An 18,989-nucleotide genomic window follows, 5' to 3' on the forward strand; every position below is an offset into this window, starting at 1 on the left:
TTGGTCTCTATAGCTAGGTATCAAATTAATCCAAAAGAAAGTATATATTTGCATCTATTAGAAAAATGGTTTCCTTACCTTCCTTCATTTTAAGCGACGAATCTAAAGAACGTATGAACAAAGTTTGGAACTTGGCTCATGGTATTACACATTATGGCTGGATTCCATTCATCTTATATTTGGGCTGGGCTAGCTCTCCAAATAAACCAAACTTTTTGAACTTATTATCGCCATTACCAAGTGTCTAAATACAAATGTAATATCTGTTCTTATATTTTGCTCTCAATTGGATATTTGAATTGCAACTCTGTAAATAATGTGATGCACAACTATAGATTTTAAATATTATCGGGTCTCATAATATAATAGGATACAATATTTCCATATATATATATATATATTTGCATATATCTACGTATAATAATTTAATTGTAAATAGTCATGTTCTCCTCTAATAAACGTTATTCATAACCAAAAAAAATTAAAAAAAATAAAAACGTCCTAAAGACTTAATATACAATTCTAAATGTAATGCACAATGTTATATATAATAGAAAATAAATATTACTATATTTAAATTTCTATCAAAAATCCTTATCAGAAAGAGTTTTATCAGAAAAATACTTCGAAACATATTCACCCAATGTATTCCCTTTGAGACTTCTCCGAACACGTTTATTACCAATTTTATCAATTGATTTATAACTACCACTAAAAGTATGATTACTATTGGATTCTGGGACTGCTAATTCATTTATTGGGAATCCGATTATAGTTCTTAAAAAAAATTGATCATCTATTATTGTATTACCAACAATTCTTAATTTTAATAAACATTCTTTTAATAATGAATGAGCTTCTTCTGCAGATTTACCAAGTTGAGTATTTCGAAACATTACATCTAAGCCACTAATAAATAAAAAACTTGGCGTATCACTCTTATTTAATATATTAGAATTGTTTGCATTATCATTGGAGTCCTTTGTTGAGTCTTCATTATTGATATCTTTAGTAATATTGTTACTTTCATTCTTTCTGTTTATTTTTTTTTGTTCATGTCGTATTTTCCTGATGTTATTAATCTGAACCAGCCTGTCACTAATGATTTTCAATTCGTTTAGATCTAGACACGTACTGATCCGTACTCTCTCGTAAATCCTACTATCTATATCTTTATTTTGAATTATTTTTTGGAATTGATTTATTGGAAATGAATTATTTGAATCGATAAATTGTATTTCAATATCATCGTTTTCTTGTAATATGGATATCATTAAGTTTGATAAGATAATTGGTAACGGATCTACCCAAATACTAAGATTAGACAAAGATTTGAAATTAATGACATTCATATCATACTTGATGATAACTTTTTCTTCTATATTTGGTACAGTCAAACTAATAGCTATGTACTAATACTAATTTAGTTTAATTAATATACAACATTTAGTAAAATACATATTTTAGTCTATCATCAGGAAATATACATATATATATATATATATATATATATATAAATATCTATTTTTTACATCTTCGGTTAATATTAAAAATCGCCTAATGATATTAAAAGTTACTTGAGGTTCAAAAATAGATAAACCTTTGAAAAATAAATAACTTAAAAAGATATATCGAGAAAATTTAAATATTACTTTCTCATTGTGAGTTAAAAAATTAATCTATTTTTAACTATATAATTTGATTGTTAAAAAGCGTATTATCATTAAACCAAAAAAGCTACTGTAAAAAAAAAATCAGAAAAAGAAGAATTCAGAAACATTGAACAATAACAATAAAAATATAAACATATAAATAAATAGAATAGGATAGAAAAAGGAAAGTTTAAAAGGAAAACAAAATAAAATAGAATTGAAAGGAGGAAGTAAAAAATGGGATTTTAGGAGAAAAATATTTTGTGTATAATCTTGGAAATAAGTTTAATTCTTGGAATTACCCAGTAAAACAATATAATGCAAAAAAAAAAAAATGAATTCATAAAAGGTAAGGGGGAAATAATTAGGTCAATAATTTTATGTTATTAAAGTAGGAATAAAATGAAAATAAAAGGAGCATAATAATAGGGAAGTTTAAGCGAAAGAAGTAGATTTAAGTGTAATAGGAAATGTTAGTACTCAGTAATATAGCTAAAATTCAAATACGGTAATGTATATGGTGATTGATTTTTATTTAATAAAAATTAATCGTGGACAACACTTATCTTGGCACTTTCTGTATCTAATATTAGTTCATTATTTGGGGCATTATGGATATTATGCGATTGTCTTTTCAAAGGAGAAGAAGAGATATTAGCTGACCGGTCTTCATTATCGATACCTTTACTTTCATTAGTAATAGTTGCACCATTTGGCCCAAATAAAGACGCATCGCCATTATTTTCTCTTGAAGGGTTGCCAGGAGTATTTGTGGCAGAAGTAAACTGTAATAAATTCCAAACATTTGGAGAACTTTTGGCATTTGATTTAGATGCACTACTATCTTGTTTTAATAGTGGGCCGTTAGATACTGAATAGCCTTTTAAATCAGTACTACTGAAAGTATTTGAATTGTCGCTAACTTTATTTCCCACATTTAGATTTTCGTTGTTAATACTTCCAGTAGCATGATGGCCATTAGGTGAAATATTATGTAGAGCACTACCTCTCTCTGGTGTATATGCTTCCATAGCAGTTATATGAAATGCCTTAGTTGGAGATCCCAATAAAGAATCATTTGTTGGTGATAAGTAACCAATTCCAGTAGGTGGTTGTAAAATTGGATTCATTGATCGACTCGTATTTATAGGATGAGGATATTGGTTATTACCGTGACTATTTGAATTAAAATTCGTATTGGCACTATTATTTGCTGTAGTTAAGATAGATAGGCCATCTTGTCTATAACTCATACTATTGGAAAAAGGCATTAAAGAGGAATTGTTTTGATTAGAAATTGATTGAAAATGTGTTTGATTTAAAGAATTCTGATTTGAATTTTGGATTGGATGTTGAAAAGAATTCGAATAATTGTGTGTAGCATGTTGCTGTTGTTGCTGTTGTATGGGTTGGTTTGGCATATGATTTTGAAGAATATTGGACATTGAATTGGACGTATGCAAGTGATTATTCAAATCCATAGAGGATCTTGTTGCAACCATAGGTACGTTTTCTAATCTTCTTATTGGGTTATTTTCTTTACTATTTGAATTATGAGTTGGTTTTGAAATGGAACCATCAAATGAATGAATTTGTTTTATATGTGGAGGGTTTTGTATTGAATTTCGTTGATATTGTGCTGAAGGAAGAGAGTTTGATTGTTGTAATGTATTATTACTGTGATGATATTGATTATTTTGAATTATTTGATTTTGTTGTGGAAGAGCAGTATTATTATTTATGATGTTAGTATTAGTATTTGGTTGATATGGTTGTTTTTGGGTTGATTGTTGTGAAATAGAATATTGTTGGATTGGATTTTGTTGCTGGTATTGAGTAGTCTTATCAGTTAGATTACTTTTATTTAATTTATCTTTTTCCTTTTGTAATAATTTTTGTTCTTGTTGTTGTACTGGTAAAGTATTATATTTTGACATGTAAAGTTGTAATTGTCTTGTTACTGAAGAACCTCTTCTAATAACTTTTGAAATTTTACCCGAATTCCATTTTTTCAATAAATCTCTTTGATAATCTTCATTTATTCTCCATTTCATCCCTTTTCCTGGTTCATTTGGTTTCCTTGGAACTTTTTCAAAAGCTTTATTCAATGATAAATTATGTCTAATGGAATTTTGCCAACCACTCTTGGCAAATCTATAGTAAGCATAATTATCTGAAATATATTTATAAATATCTGCTAATGATATTACACCTTCTGAAGTTGATAATATAGCTTGAGTGATCATTGTAGCATAAGAATGTGGTGGTTTGACGCTTCTATTTTCAGGTAAGGATAAATCTGAACTAAAATCTACAGAATGTGGGAATTCAGTAGCCAAAACAGAAGGCATATCATGTCTTGATGAACCTGGACCTAAAATTGCAGTCCCCACAGAATGATTGCTACTAAAGGAAGCAGTTGAGCCTGATAAATCTGGAGATAATAGTACTAACCCTGGTTGTTGGCCATTGTTACCCATGTCAGAATTATTATTATAGCCATTAGGATAATTTGAATTATTTGAGCCATTATAAATTTTAAAAGTTCGTATCTGCTGATGTGGTTTTACATCATTTTGTTTTGATTGTAATTCCAAATTTCTTAATTGATTATCTCTTTCTTGAATAATTGTCTTATATTGGACCGAATTTTTAATTAAATCTGATAATAAAGTATCATCATCATCTGGATTATCTGTAATACTCATATAAGAATCTACTAGTTTTGGTAATATTTGATCTAAACAATTTTGCATGATAATAGGTTCATGATCAGGTAATATGAACATCATTTGAGTCCCACCAATATCTAGAATTGTCCCTGAAGATAATGGATAAGGAGTAGAATTAACTGTGACTCTTTTAAAATTAACTTTGGCACCATTTCTGCCTAATACATGTAATTCCCAACCACCATATTGCATATTAAATTTCACCACTGCATGTTTCCTTGAAACAACTTTTGCTGGACCTAAATCTACATCAATTTGGTTAGAAGTACTGGTAGAGCTAGAATCTGTAGTATTGTTATTAGAATGTAATTCTAAATTATTTTTCGATTCAGCATTTGTAGTTCTACCAATCGAAATTTCTAAATCTTTGACGTAATAAGTCCAATCCTTGCCACCTATCTTGGCATATGCCTGTACTTGAGTAGCTGAATTTTTTTCGTTGGAATAAACTCTTGATACTGTAGTTGGTTGTTCTGGAGTACCTAATACTGATATTATCGCATTAACTAATTTTCTATGTTGTTGAGGGGTGTATGTTTTTTGTATATTCGACATTATGTATTGATTGATATGATTCACCTACCTCCCCACTTGTTATTGATACACGTTACAGGGCCCTGAAGAAAAGATTTAGTAGTGTCTTATAGGGTGTACGTCTGACTGTTTATTAATGGTTGCTATGTTTTTGTTTGTTTATTTTTCAATTGTATTACACTCTTTTGTTTTGTTTTGTTTTGTTTTGTTTTTAATTTAAAGCTTGCTTTTTTTTTATTATAATATCTCGATGAATATTTTGTTGTCCCCTGTATTATTGAATAGTTGTTTGGTATTCTTTCTTTTTTGCTTACTTGTTGTTAATAGATAAATAAACCCAAGTTGAAAATCTTGTAGAGAATCTAATGACATACAATGGGGGATAGAACAAAATGGAAATGAAAAAATAAAAATTAAAAGAAAAATAAAACAACAAAGTAAAGATAGCTAGGATTAAAACTGAAATAAACAAAAAAAGATATTATATAATATCAAACTTTGAATATAATCAGTGTATTATAATATGCTCGACTGCAATAAAATAGAGCAAAATGATAATTAAGTATGATTCAAACCGAGTATGATCCAACGTCAGCAAAGTAATAAACTTGCGGAATAATCTAAAAGTCTCGATAAGCTTAGCACCTGAATCTAATACTCTAAACTTGCTATAATCGAGTATAACTTAATATAATGTAATATATTTTCTGAAAATGCAATGCCAATCTAAAAGCAATAGCTGCAAATCGAAAGTGACACAGATCTGGTATAACTGCAGCAACTAATGACGACCTTAAACTTAGCTAAACTAACTTTTAGACCACGACTCAGTATTCTGTCACTAGTTTTCGATGGCCTCTTTGTTAATATCGAGTATTGATTGACTATTGATTATTTACTATTTGCCATAATGAATTCGTGAAAAAGTCTCATCTATGTTTTTCCGTAGCGACCTTTGTTTATTTACTGATATTTTGGGCACGCTTGTTTTCATTTGCCCTGGTGGTCTTTTTCGGCCGTCCATCCTGATTAGACGCGCTTCGGGCCGTCATTTCCTTTTTGGGGGTGATGAGCCGACAAAGGTTATGAGCCCCGACTGAAAAACTTTGAGTCCATAGTAATGGGTATTATGATTAATACATGTTAATGCACGACAATAGATGTTGCTACTGTACAGGTTTAGAGACTTTGAAGGGTAGATATAGGACAATCTGCTACTGTTACCACAGTAATGGTCTGACTGTCTTGCCAGCGATACTACAGCCGGCTAATGAAGAATCCGGGGACTCCGAAAGGTTAATGAAATACGGATTTAGGTGCGGTTTTGGGAATAGTTTATAAGTTACTTTGTGTTTTGGAGTCAGCTAACGTGTGATTAGTCTTGCCTAGAAGAGATTTCGACTATTTTAGGTGTGTTTTGGGCAACTGGTAGGTCCAATTGAGCAGCCAACGCAATTGTAAAGGGGAATTCAAGATACAATCATATCGATGCTGGGCCTAGATCGGTATGGATCAGGCAGCTGGAGATATAAAGTTAAATGCCTACAAAGTTTAAAGTTTAAACCTTGCAAGGCACGACCTTTCTCTCCCTGGTACGTACAGTTAAGGTGAATCTAAATAAGGATCTTTTTCTGATTCGTAATATTAGTACAAAATAAATATATATATTAGTAATCGACTTGCTAAATAACATTATTTAAAAAAAAAGAAAAAAAAAAGTGGCAATTAGCCTACATAGGAATATAGATCTTCATTATGTATATGATAAAATAACTGTCATGTGTGTAATACACCCTGTATATACCAATTTATTCCAAATGAGTAGGGTTCTTCGGACTGATTTGGAACCGTGATGATCTTTTGCTACGGTTGCCTCCTCCATAGAATTTAGTGGCCGTGTTTCCTGTAGAATGACGCATGTAGCCCATCTTATTAGAAATACTTGGATTATAGATGAAGGAATCTGCTAAATTAGCACGAAATGAGACATTGGAATTCGTTTTAGTCAAGCTTCTATTCAATAAATCGGATACTTTCTTGTCATAGAATTGAGGAGCAAAATCTCCAACATATGCATTATCTGTAGCAGAGGTTCCTAATGAATGGGTAGGATCAGGTTCACCTTCAAATATATCTCTATCTGAAGGTTCAGGGACAATTGGTTGGTTTGATGTGTTCTTTGTGAAAAAACTATCAAGATTATCTAATTCTGCCCACATATGACTTAATGAAGCTTCATTTTCCTCATTGATAGATGCAGTGTCATTATTCTCATTGTTAATTGGGCCGTAGTCACTATCAGCATGGAATTCAACAACATCTTCCATATTATTAGTATCTTTTTCCATATCCTCTTCGGTACCAGTCTCAATAGTACACGTAGTAAATACTGCATGAACATTGTGACGAGTAGTAGCTGCCATCATTTTTGGCATAGGAATAGACCACCCACTTTCTTCAGGTATACCAAATAAAGTTGCAGCGGCAGTATTACCATTTTTGACATCTTTATTACCCATACTCAATCTTAATACATCTTTATCAGTTTTACTACCAGAGACATCAGAAAAGCAATCAAGAACTTCTAGTGCTTGAGATTCATACTCAGTTAAAAGTAATCTTAACAATGGAGAAATTAAATCAGCACCAACACCAACAAATTCGGGTTTGGATAAATCAATCAAGGGAATAATATATTTTAATATAACCATTGATTGTTCTTTTACCCAACCAACTTTATTCAATAACAATCCAAGGAAAAATATTAATGTTTGGAATGAATATTTAGGGAAATAAATTCTTGAAATAAAGCTAACAATTTGGCTCATAAAATCTTTCTTGGATCTAAATTTATTTTTAGCTAATGAGTCAATTAGCCTTGATAATGATGGTTGGTTCTGAGAATTAGCCAAGGATATTAACGCACTAGCGGCTTGTTGAATGTTATCATATTCCTTTGTGTTCATAGCATATAAGAATCTTGGTAAATTAGCAATTAAGGCAAATAATAATCTAGATTCAGTTTCTGCAATAATTCTACTATCCTTTAATAGATTTAATTTATCCAAAAATTTCCAAGTAATATCTAATGAATTGGATGAGCGTAGACCACTCATAACAATTTGTTGTAGTCCTTCAAAACGACCTTCCCAATTAGAAGGAAAGGTTGCAACTAAACATTGAACAGTATCTGGGGAATCAAGATCAATCTTTGAAATAAATTTCATAAAACATGACAACACCTCAATAAATTCTTGTTCGTGAATACTACCTAAACAGGCAGTAATAGACCATAACAATTGAGGGAAATTAATTAAGTCAGCAGGATCTAATTCGGCAGTGATTGCATTTAACGTCATTAAAATTTGCATTGCAAAACCTTGAATATCAATATTTTCATCAGACACAGTATTTGATAAACGGTGAAGCATATCTCTTAACATAGATTGTTCCAGGAAATCCAATAAAGATCTAAAAATTTGAAATGATCTGCAAGCAATATGACGCACAGAGCATGTGGTGGCCCATTTTAAGGCAACCCTTTGCCAATCGATTCGTAACATTTCTGTTTCGGAAAATATCAAAAGTAAGTTTCTAATTAAACTGTCCATTGTTTTAGGTGACCTAGATCCCGCCTTGTCTTTATTTAAGTTATCATAAGACCATAATGCAGATTTGCTTCCTAACAATTGAACGGTTTCTTCAGATTTTTCATGAGTGGGAGCAAACGTAAATATTAAATCACAGATGATTTTAGAAGCACTTTGTTGAATTTGAGGAACATAATGATCTAACAAACAAATTGATGTGTGTAGTAATGTTGGGAGATTAGATTTTGTAGTTTCATGAGGAGTAGATAAAATATTCACCAAAAATATTAACGATAATTGAGCCTTGGAAAATATCACACCTCGTTCTTTATAATTTAATCTATCCCAAATATTTGCTACAAAGGAATACTTACCTTCATCTCTATACTCAATTATTGTCTTATTGGAAGGTGGGATCATTAACTTTGGTTCCAAATTTGCAAGTAAAGTATCGATTAGACCTAAATTCCCCGGGACATTGAAAAGGTATAGAACTACATCTCTACAATATTCGACAAAAATTGGGTTTCTATGATTAATTGAAGAAACAATAATATATTCCAAGGCAATATGAGCATTTTGAAATGAATTACCTTTACCTAATGAAATCCAGAGTTGTTCAACCTCCATAGGAAGTTCTTCATTTAATTCAATAGTTATGTAAAATATATTTCGTAACACCATAATACTATCAGAATCATCCAATGTTTTCAATACTAACTTGTTTACCCAAGGAACCAATAATGTTAAAACATCTCTCTTAATTTGAAAGCTTAATAAATTTAAAAGATTTGTCAAATTTGCAAAGGTTCTTAAACATAAATCATGAGAAGATAAATCTGCGAATATACTAGATATTTCCTTTGCTGTTGCCTTGTAAACAGTTTTGGACGAATTCGCAGCTCTTTCTCTGAAGACTTTCGAATATGATGAGTTATGCAGTTTGGTTTCGACAACAGATAACAGTTCAACAGCACAAATTCTCATAGATTCATCATCAGACATTAAACCGTAAAGACCTAAGGAAACTAGTTCATCTTCATCCAGAATCAAGGTATCTGTTTTGAAAATAGCTTTGCATAATGTTGTATAGTAAAAAATACTAACACTAGCATTTGTATGAACAGATCCGCATCTTGTAAACACATCTTTAAATAACTTAGTATTCTCTGTATTTTTCTCCAAAAGATTTTGCAGTGTGCGAACACCTAAGTTCTTGATAACTTGATTATCTGCATTGAATAAGGCCTCGATTAAAGATAGTAAGCTTGTTGTATCAAATGATACAATGATGGGAGCATCTGTATCACCATTGAATGTCTCGGTGATTGAATCAGAGCAAAGGGTTAAGATAGTCTCTAATGCCAATATTTCTAATTTATTTCTTTGAAATTCAATCCCTGCAGTTATGGTAGTTTGTACTCTATTATTTTGTGCATTTTTTATCATAGAGGAATATCTTCCCTCGCCGATATATGCATATGGACCATAACCACACCATTCTTTAAAATAATTGAAACAAGATGTTCTTGCTTGGAATGGGAATAGTTCATTTACAGAAGGATGATCTCGAATAGTCGAGTAATATCTTAGAACAAACTCAGCAAAATAACTCCTTAAGCTTTGAAATTCATATGTAATCTGAATAACTTCATCTTGTAAAAATTGTTTAGTATGTCTAATAAATTCAGAAACCTTTTTTAAGATCCAGATATCATCTAATATTAATTTATCATTTAAGAATCTGGAAAGAATTGTTAAAACATGAAACATCTCAACACGCATTTTATTTTGTGAACTGTTCGCTTTCCATCCACATAAAAATTTATCAACGTTCTCAATATATGCTTTATAAATATTGATATTCATTGAACTTAAGCCTACAATTACAGCGTCTTTAATAAGGGTTGACTTGGCGTTTAAAAGAGGTAGAACAACTTTGAAAATGGAAGTCGCTGAGGTAATTTTTTGATGCTGTACGGTAAATATTTGTTGACTCTTTTTTCTCCCATGACTTTTAATATCGTCTGGTATGTGTAATTTTTGATCAGCAGTTGAGGTTAGTGATGTACAGGCGACAATCAAATATAATTTCCATTGATTTGCAATAGTTTCTGGTAGAAGTTCGTGAGGATCATGTTCAATACCGTTAGCTACACGTAGAATTATATCATGGACTTGAACTAATCTAATACAAACAATCGACCTGCATAACGCCATTACCATCGGACTCACATTCACAATTTTTGCAAGAAGTTTAGGGAATATACGTTGCCATAAAGCAGTATCAACCCCATAATCAGATTCTGCTAATCTAATTAATAATCCTTTCTTGATTTTTAAATTTAATTTGTTTAGCCTTTTTTTCTCCACAGTACTTAAAGGTGCTCTGTTAGCATCCAGCAAGGAAGAATAATCACTATCATTTAGTACATCAATAAGTCTTGTACCACGATCAGTCGTTAAATATGACGGCATTCTGGCATGTGTATCTGTTACTCGTATTGTCTTTTCAAACATAGCAAAATCAAATTTCCTTGTAATACGTAAAATTTCAATTGCTAATCTACGTACTGTAGCATCTTGGGAACATAGGAAAAATAGTCCATTACCCTCCACATCTTCAATTACAGTGATGGTACTCTTCCATTCCAATGAATCTTGTTCTTTATGTTCAGTCATATCTGTTTCCTTTAGAGGTAGATCTATTCCATCCAATCCTGTGTCTCTCTTTTGCTCTCTCAAGTTTGAATTTTGAAAATTTTGTAACCAACAGTCTAATAGTTCTACATATAACACTAGAAGTTTTTTGTACTCCACAGAGTTGAGATAAGTCATGTCATAGCTTGATTGAGTTTTCTCATCAAAATCAAAAGAATACTTAGCGAACCACGTAATCAATGTATATGGGTTCTTTCTAGAAGCTAACGATTTAAGTGCCAATTGGCAGCTAGTTGAAATAAAATAATTCGAATGAACTGCATTCCTGGAAAATATTTCTATAGTAGATTTAAAAGGTAGTTTTTTGTAAATAGTAATGCAGCACGGAATTGTCTCAGTAAGAGTTGAAAATAGTAAAATATTAAGCTCGTTATCTGGATTATTGTTGTTATTTGTGGTATTAAAGGAATGAGTGCTATTATCACCAGAAAATTTGAAAGAAAATGGACCTAGTTGAGTGCTCGATTGTTTTCGATGTTCATTTTCCGGTGACCATACTTCAGAACCAATGTTTGAATCTAATAAAATAAAGAGTTTATGTAATTGGATACAAATTTCCTCATGATTTAATACATCAGCTTCTTTCTGGATAATATTTAAGTCGTCTAGACCTTTATCATAGTATCGACTGTCTTCTTCTGGAAAATCAGGTCTAATAGTGGTCATTAATAATCCTCTGTAGGTTGTGATTGCTAGAAGAAGTTTCTCATATACAATATTATTCAGTGTTTTAGAATCAAATGAATTTTTAATTAAAGGATGAAGAACATTTTCCATAAGAAGATTAGGGTATGAATACCCAATTGAAACAAGGACATCAGATAAGGGGCTGATTAATTCCATATCAGTAGTGATCCAGCCGATCTTTTTAGAATCGGTAATGTATAATTCGTAAAGTTTTAATAATGTTCTTGTTGTATTATTTAATGTATCAGGACAACGATACAGGTAAACCCATATCAATCTTGATAATCCAACCGCAAATATAACCCGATCATCCAAAGATCTCGTTCTAATTTGATCTATATTACCTTCTATCAATTGAAACCAATATTTAGAGAATAATTCATGTGGTGCCACACTTAGAACCGCAACATTCAATTTAAATCCACTAACCCATGTTTCCGGTCTCAGCTGTAATTTTTGAGATATTCCTAGAAGCAGTGAAATAGCATCTACCCAAGTTGGATGATTAACTTCTGCAGTTAATGAGCCAGCCAAGGGCAGTAATAGGTGACTAATTACTTCCGCATATGCTACTTGTATCACTTCGTTAGTTGTATTGGAAAAAAATTTTGCTAAACTTTTCATAAAATCAGCAGTTTCCTCAAACTTATCCAGTGGATAGTGTTTTAGACGAATATAACGCATACCTAAAATTAATAGATGTATACTTGCTTCTTCATCTTGCGTTAACTGTTGAGGTACTTTTTCAAGTTCCGCAATGAACCTGTCACTTACTGAAATAAATTTGACATCAGACATATAACCAAGTAGTTCTGCAAATGCATTCCAATTGGATGATTTAATAATACTTGATGATATAGATAGTGGATCAGTTGTTTTCAATTGGGTGAATATTATTTCTTCTAATTTATTACTTAAATCTTGATCAGCATCTGTTGGGGCTTGTTTAATAATTTCTATCAAGACACGACAAAGGATATAGATACTTATGAGCGATTTTCTATCTGCTTGAAAGGCATTTTCTTTCGCTACTTCAAGTTGAATTTCTAAATCTTTTAGTTGAGAAGATGGAGAAATATTTTTAGTTGTAACTGAGGATTTAGAAGAATTTCGCCTTCTATGTGTAAATTTCGATTCAACCGATGATGTTTTAGTGTGAGTGTACGATCTTCTTGTTCTGGTATGTAAAGTCGAATTTTGCTGAGAATGAGTTGCGTTGGCCGAATTTAAGTGTTCCATTTCTGAATCGTACTCTTTAAGTAATTTTTCAACATCTTCGGCAGCAACACTAACTATTTCAGATTTAGTCTTTCTCCAAAACATCATAGCATCAATAACTGGCTTTGGTTTCTTCTTCGCGATGTGGCCTAATGATTCAATTATTTTGTCAAAGAATGGATCAACACCTTCTCCTAATATATCAACAATTGGAGGTTCTGTTGTTAATGGATATTGTAGACAAAGATTTAGTTTGTTTTCTGCATTTCTAACAAATTTAGTAAATAGAATATGTAGAGCGTATTCTGATGGAGCTTTCATATCAGTAGCCATTTGATTTCTTAGACTGTTTGCATAATCTACTGTAGTTGGTGTAGCCGCAGGTGGTGGTGTAGCATTTACTGGTGTTATAATTGTTCGACTTGGAACTTCTATGTGTTGATCTTGTTCTTGATGTACCATATTTTCATATTGATTTGGAGATTGCTCTATAATAGTTTCGGTTTCAATGTATTGGGGGTTGTTTATCTCTTGTTGAAAATGTGGCGATTGAGGAATATTTAAAGATTGTGGAACTTCTATTGATGAATTAATTGTTATTGGATTATTAATGTTATTATTACTATTTTGGAAATTTGGGTCTTCAGTCTGAGGAAATTCAATTGATTCAGAGAGAGAGATGGGAAGAGGAAATTGGAATGGGTGTGGTGCATTCAATTTGGGTGACGCTTCAGTAGTAACATAACTTGGAGAAGGGACAGAATTAGCAGGGATAGTATTATTATTAGTTGAATATATATTAACATTGTTTTGGTATCGTATCATATCTGGAGGTGTATTATTTGGAGAAGGGATATCGATTTGCGGTATGGAAGAAGATACAGGTGTATAATGTTGTATATTGGAGTGTTGGTTTGTAGGTGACTCATTCATTTGGATGGTTTGGGGTCTATTTGGTAAACTGTCTGTATTATTAATAGGAGTATTGTTATTACTTGAATCATTTGTAATAGTGGATTGATCTACAAATATCTCATCATTTATTTCTAGTGGTTGTTCAAATGAAGCAGTAATTGCCTGATCATCAAGTTTCTGTGGGGGGAATGTGAAATTGGAATTCATCTTATTATATTCTAAAAATAATGCGAACTGGACTGCAGTAACCGCTAAAGTACTTTTAAAATTTAATAATTGTCTCTTTCTTAAATTGTGGAATGACAGTTAATATTTTATATACTAGGGGGGTATTGTATCAAAGAAAATGGTGAAATAGAATAGATAAAGTAGTTATTGCTTAAGCAAATCTAGGGAATAGTATATTAAAATATTATTGATCTCTCTTATTTACCATATGCGTTTGTTTTTCAACTACATATAGTTTTTTTCAGTGACGCCGGCTCTCTTCGCTTTAAATTTTCATTGGTCAAAACTTAACAACAAGAAAACTCCCCAGTTGGCCAACAGTCGAAATGCCTTTATCGTTATTAAATAATCATTTACCTAAATATATTAGTTGACAAACTTTATTGTATTTAAAATTATACTTAATCGTAAATAAAGTTTTTAAAATGATGACATCACTAAGAATTGAGATATAAACTGTTTTTGTTCTTGTTATTTTTTTTGCATTTTATTTGAGAACTTTGTTACACGAGAAAAAATTGGTACTTTACTTTGCTAGTAGGTTATTATTAAGCTTTTTGCAAATGCTTTAGTTATATAAATTTGTATTACTCATGTAGATATGTCACTAGTTTTCTACACTGTAAAAAAATTTAGCGGACAATACTTACTACAAGTTATTATGTAGGCAAATTCCAAGAATCTAAAAATAATTGATAATTTCTGGGAAAACGACTCTTGTAACAAGGTTTGTTTTATGATTTATGTATCTATGATAGTTTCTTTAAAATAAATTATGTTTAGATGGTACTGTAGAAAAATTAATCATGTCGTTGTTATATATTTACTAAATTTCAAAATATGTTAACAAATTATAATTTTTAGCGATGTTCCATAATGGTTATTTTTAAAAAAAAATAAATAAATTCTTTAGAATCTCAATTTCCTCATATTTGTTTGTTTTTGTTGAATAAATAAAATATTTTGCAAGTTAAATAATAATATACAGATGGTTATTTATTAAATTAAATTACATTTGTCAGAGCTGTGGCATTATGTGTCATAAATCGTGGGTTTGTATTAACAGCTAATAAAGTATGAATTTAGTCGTAATTGTGGCTTTATACAACAACTAATAACAACTTAATATAATAAATAATCCAACATGCATTAAGCATACGTGGCCTCACTACTAAAAATACCCAAGTAGTGATATTAAGAAGGTATTAGGATGTGATAGGTTCTATTTTAATATCAGACCATCAATTCGTTGATGGTGGATCTGTCCATTTTTTGGAGTGTAAATTACCACGAAAATATCCCAAAAGTTTATAACTGTTCATTGTATATCCTGTATATATTATATATTCCCTTTCGAAAGAAGCAAGGAGATTTTTTATAATAATAATATAATAATTATTCAAACAGATTACTTAACTAAGAATTAAACTATGAGCAACAATATTTTGAACAGTTCGACCGCTGGTCAAGACGAGTATATTTAATTTAAGAAAAAAATTCGTTATGTATGCATAATCCGCAAATGTATTGGGCAGTATTAAAAGGCTTCTAATCATCATCAAAATCCTCTTCTTCTTCACTAGAGTCTTCTTCATCACTTAAATCAACTGGAGCCAAACCAGGAGTTAGACCAGGATATGCACGATCTGAACCATCATCAGCGTCTATGGTAGCAATAAGTTCATCATTAACTTGTCTCTTATTACCTTTCCCTTTGCGTCTAGATAATTTACTTGATTTAGAAACTTTGCCAATAATATAATCTTGTAATTCCTGTAATTCCTCCTTGTCTTCTTCATCCAGTTCCCAACTTTTCAAATTTGATTCATTTTTCCTTACTAATTTATTCAAATATTTTTGTTCTGCAGTTGTCAAAGAATTTTCCATTTGATGTTTCTTTAATATTTCTAATTTAGCCATTTGCTCTAAATTCATCTTTTCTAATTTTTTTGATTTCATCTGTTGCTTTCTTAATTTTCTTTCATTCTTTCTAATTTTTATGACATCTCTTTTTTGTAATTCTACTCTCTTCTTTAAGGTATTATTAATTAATTGAGCTTTAGAACCTTTAAATTTTTTATTATATTTTTTAGAAGATGTTGTAGTAAGTTTTGATGATCCTGGTAAAACTTTTGACAGTATACCATTTAATGCATTATTGGCTTGTAATTGTGATGAATTTGAAAAAGTAGTCATGATTCAACAAGATATTTTTTGTTATTTCTGTCGAGCTACTATTAAAATGATGGTTCAATATATGTATTATGGCTATATGTTTTCAAGAAAAGCTAATCAATTTTATATTTTAGGTCAAGTTATTATCATAAGAATAGCTCATCTCAAATTTTTCAAAAATAATTAACGCTTTATTTTCTTCTTTTTTTAAATTTTTTCTTTCTTTTTTCCTTTTGTAAAATATGCGAGGGTTAAGAAATTTTAACCCTATGGTAAAAAACTATTGAAGTTATTACCATTGTTTTATTACAAGAAAAGATGAACCGCTAGATATGCTAGAGGCAGCAAACTATAGTACTCTAGGAATTGTATTCTACTCTTGGATCTTCCTCATTATCTCATCGGTATTTCTTCTAAAATTCTCTAATTTTCATATGTTGCTTAAGGAGAATAATAATAATTATAATTTCTACTTGCTAAATTTGGATTTCTTTATATAAAACTACCAGATTTATCCCAGATATTGCAAATAGATACTGAAGAGACTGATAAATATTCCATATAACACGTGATACAATATTACCATTTCAGTACGCCATTATTATAATTTTTCAGAATTTTTTCATTATTGATAGAATAAAAAAATTTCGGTGAAAAATTTTTCATAGCTTCGGTGAAATTTCAAAAAACTATAAAAAGCTTCATATTTTCTAAAAAGATTTGAAATATTCTGGAAAGCTTAAAAATATTTTTTTTTTCTGACATTATTTACTTTCCATTCCTCTTTCGTAAGATCTCTAACCAAAATCATTTAAATCAACAATGAAGTACATCCAAACCGAACAAAGTATCAGTATCCCAGAAGGCGTCACTGTTGCCATCAAAGCTAGAGTTATCAAAGTTACTGGTCCAAGAGGTACTTTAGTCAAGAACCTAAAACATATCGATGTTACTTTCACCAAAGTTGATAAGAATTTGATTAAGGTCACTGTCCACAACGGTGACAGAAAGCACGTTGCTGCTTTAAGAACTGTCAAGTCTTTAGTTGACAACTTGATCACCGGTGTCACTAAGGGTTACAAGTACAAGATGAGATATGTTTATGCGCATTTCCCAATCAACGTTAACGTCGTTGAAAAGGAAGGCCAAAAATTCATCGAAATCAGAAACTTCTTGGGTGACAAGAAGGTTAGATTGGTTCCAGTCAGAAAGGGTGTTACCATTGAATTCTCTACCACTGTTAAGGACGAAATGGTCTTATCTGGTAACTCTGTTGAAGATGTCTCTCAAAACGCTGCCGACGTCCAACAAATCTGTCGTGTCAGAAACAAGGATATCAGAAAGTTTTTGGATGGTATCTACGTTTCCGCCAAGGGTAACATTGTCGAAGATTTATAAGCTTTAAGCTGTATTAAATTTTTTCTCCTCTTTGCATTTCCCAATAAACAAACAATTCAATTCCCTGTACATTAGTTTCACTCTTCTCTTTTATGTAATTTCTTTCTAGATGTATCTATATATTTACATACATATGTATATCTTCAGAGAAGTATCAAGTGCTATTTCCAATAGCATTTGCTACTTCTTCCAGTAGAATATCCTCGGGTGTTCTACAATTGGCAACACTACTAGTGCTCGATTCAATAAAGAGCCATATTGTGTTTCCTGTTAAAGTAATAACAATTCACGTTTGAAACTAAAAATTCTTCTTTTGTCTGCAAGCTTTCTAAAGCTCTTGTCTTGTTCTTTTTTCTTGAATAAACAAACAATCCAATCCCTCTGCTGTATTTCTACTTGTCGAATCTTAATCCAAAAGGTATCCCTTACTTAATCGAATTTTCCACTTGCCTTAACTAACACATAAACAGCACGAACTCAAACCGTTATTGGCTAAGATATACACAACAAGAAATTATATTCCCACACACCTAGACAACCAAATCTAACGAGTGGATATTACACAGGCAAATTGCACCAGATCTCTTTTCTCGGTCTTGAATATACACAAACTACTACTGCCCACGCTTTTTTTTTTTTTCAGGTACATCTTACAAGGAGTCCTCCCTACATTTGCAACATATATTTTTAGAATATCCATTTACATATTCTGAAAATGACAGATTATATACTTGGCCTATAAGTTTGCAAAATACTAAGTAACTTGTTGTTACCAAATATGTATCCCCATCTGTCCAGGCCTATTTAGTTTTTTAATTTTTATTATTAGGAACCTGATTTTTTAAAAAAAAAAAATATTCTTTTAACAAAAGTCTCGCGCTCGACTCCGACGGCCGGCTTTAGTAGTTTTCGCTCAAAAGTTACTCGGTCTTAGTGGTGGTATCATGCAAATCGACTCAAGGGGATGGGTGACCCCATATCGTAAAACGTTGGAATGATATGTTATTCTATAAGTTGTATATAAAACAAACTTCATAGCTAGTCATTTTATTAGATCAAGTTTAGCAAAATAGTTTACCCCAAGGTACATACATACTCTACCACTAAAACGTTAGTTAATCATCATATCCTGTATATTT

At 31.1% G+C, this 18,989-nt stretch overlaps 6 protein-coding genes across 6 annotated transcripts; 2 read left to right on the plus strand and 4 right to left on the minus strand.

Moving 5' to 3' along the window:
* Window positions 1-65: 65 nt before the first annotated feature.
* On the plus strand, window positions 66-248 carry TOM7 (Tom7p; the record flags this gene model as incomplete). The annotated part of the gene is made up of 1 exon (XM_004180896.1): window positions 66-248. One exon carries the CDS (start codon window positions 66-68, stop codon window positions 246-248), a length of 183 nt encoding a protein of 60 aa, XP_004180944.1.
* Window positions 249-584: 336 nt separating this feature from the next.
* Window positions 585-1,352, minus strand: CSM2 (Csm2p; the record flags this gene model as incomplete). Its single annotated transcript, XM_004180897.1, has 1 exon — window positions 585-1,352. The coding sequence occupies one exon, from the start codon at window positions 1,350-1,352 to the stop codon at window positions 585-587; it is 768 nt and encodes a 255-aa protein (XP_004180945.1).
* Window positions 1,353-2,197: 845 nt separating this feature from the next.
* Window positions 2,198-4,939, minus strand: TBLA0E03730 (uncharacterized protein; the record flags this gene model as incomplete). Its single annotated transcript, XM_004180898.1, has 1 exon — window positions 2,198-4,939. One exon carries the CDS (start codon window positions 4,937-4,939, stop codon window positions 2,198-2,200), a length of 2,742 nt encoding a protein of 913 aa, XP_004180946.1.
* A 1,787-nt stretch (window positions 4,940-6,726) lies between these two features.
* TAO3 (Tao3p) lies at window positions 6,727-14,256 on the minus strand (the record flags this gene model as incomplete). Its single annotated transcript, XM_004180899.1, has 1 exon — window positions 6,727-14,256. One exon carries the CDS (start codon window positions 14,254-14,256, stop codon window positions 6,727-6,729), a length of 7,530 nt encoding a protein of 2,509 aa, XP_004180947.1.
* Window positions 14,257-15,825: 1,569 nt separating this feature from the next.
* On the minus strand, window positions 15,826-16,473 carry RRT14 (Rrt14p; the record flags this gene model as incomplete). Its single annotated transcript, XM_004180900.1, has 1 exon — window positions 15,826-16,473. One exon carries the CDS (start codon window positions 16,471-16,473, stop codon window positions 15,826-15,828), a length of 648 nt encoding a protein of 215 aa, XP_004180948.1.
* Window positions 16,474-17,274: 801 nt separating this feature from the next.
* On the plus strand, window positions 17,275-17,850 carry RPL9B (60S ribosomal protein uL6; the record flags this gene model as incomplete). Its single annotated transcript, XM_004180901.1, has 1 exon — window positions 17,275-17,850. The coding sequence occupies one exon, from the start codon at window positions 17,275-17,277 to the stop codon at window positions 17,848-17,850; it is 576 nt and encodes a 191-aa protein (XP_004180949.1).
* Window positions 17,851-18,989: the final 1,139 nt, after the last annotated feature.

Source organism: Henningerozyma blattae, chromosome 5 (assembly GCF_000315915.1).
Source record: "Henningerozyma blattae CBS 6284 chromosome 5, complete genome".
Taxonomy (NCBI): Eukaryota; Fungi; Ascomycota; class Saccharomycetes; order Saccharomycetales; family Saccharomycetaceae; genus Henningerozyma; species Henningerozyma blattae.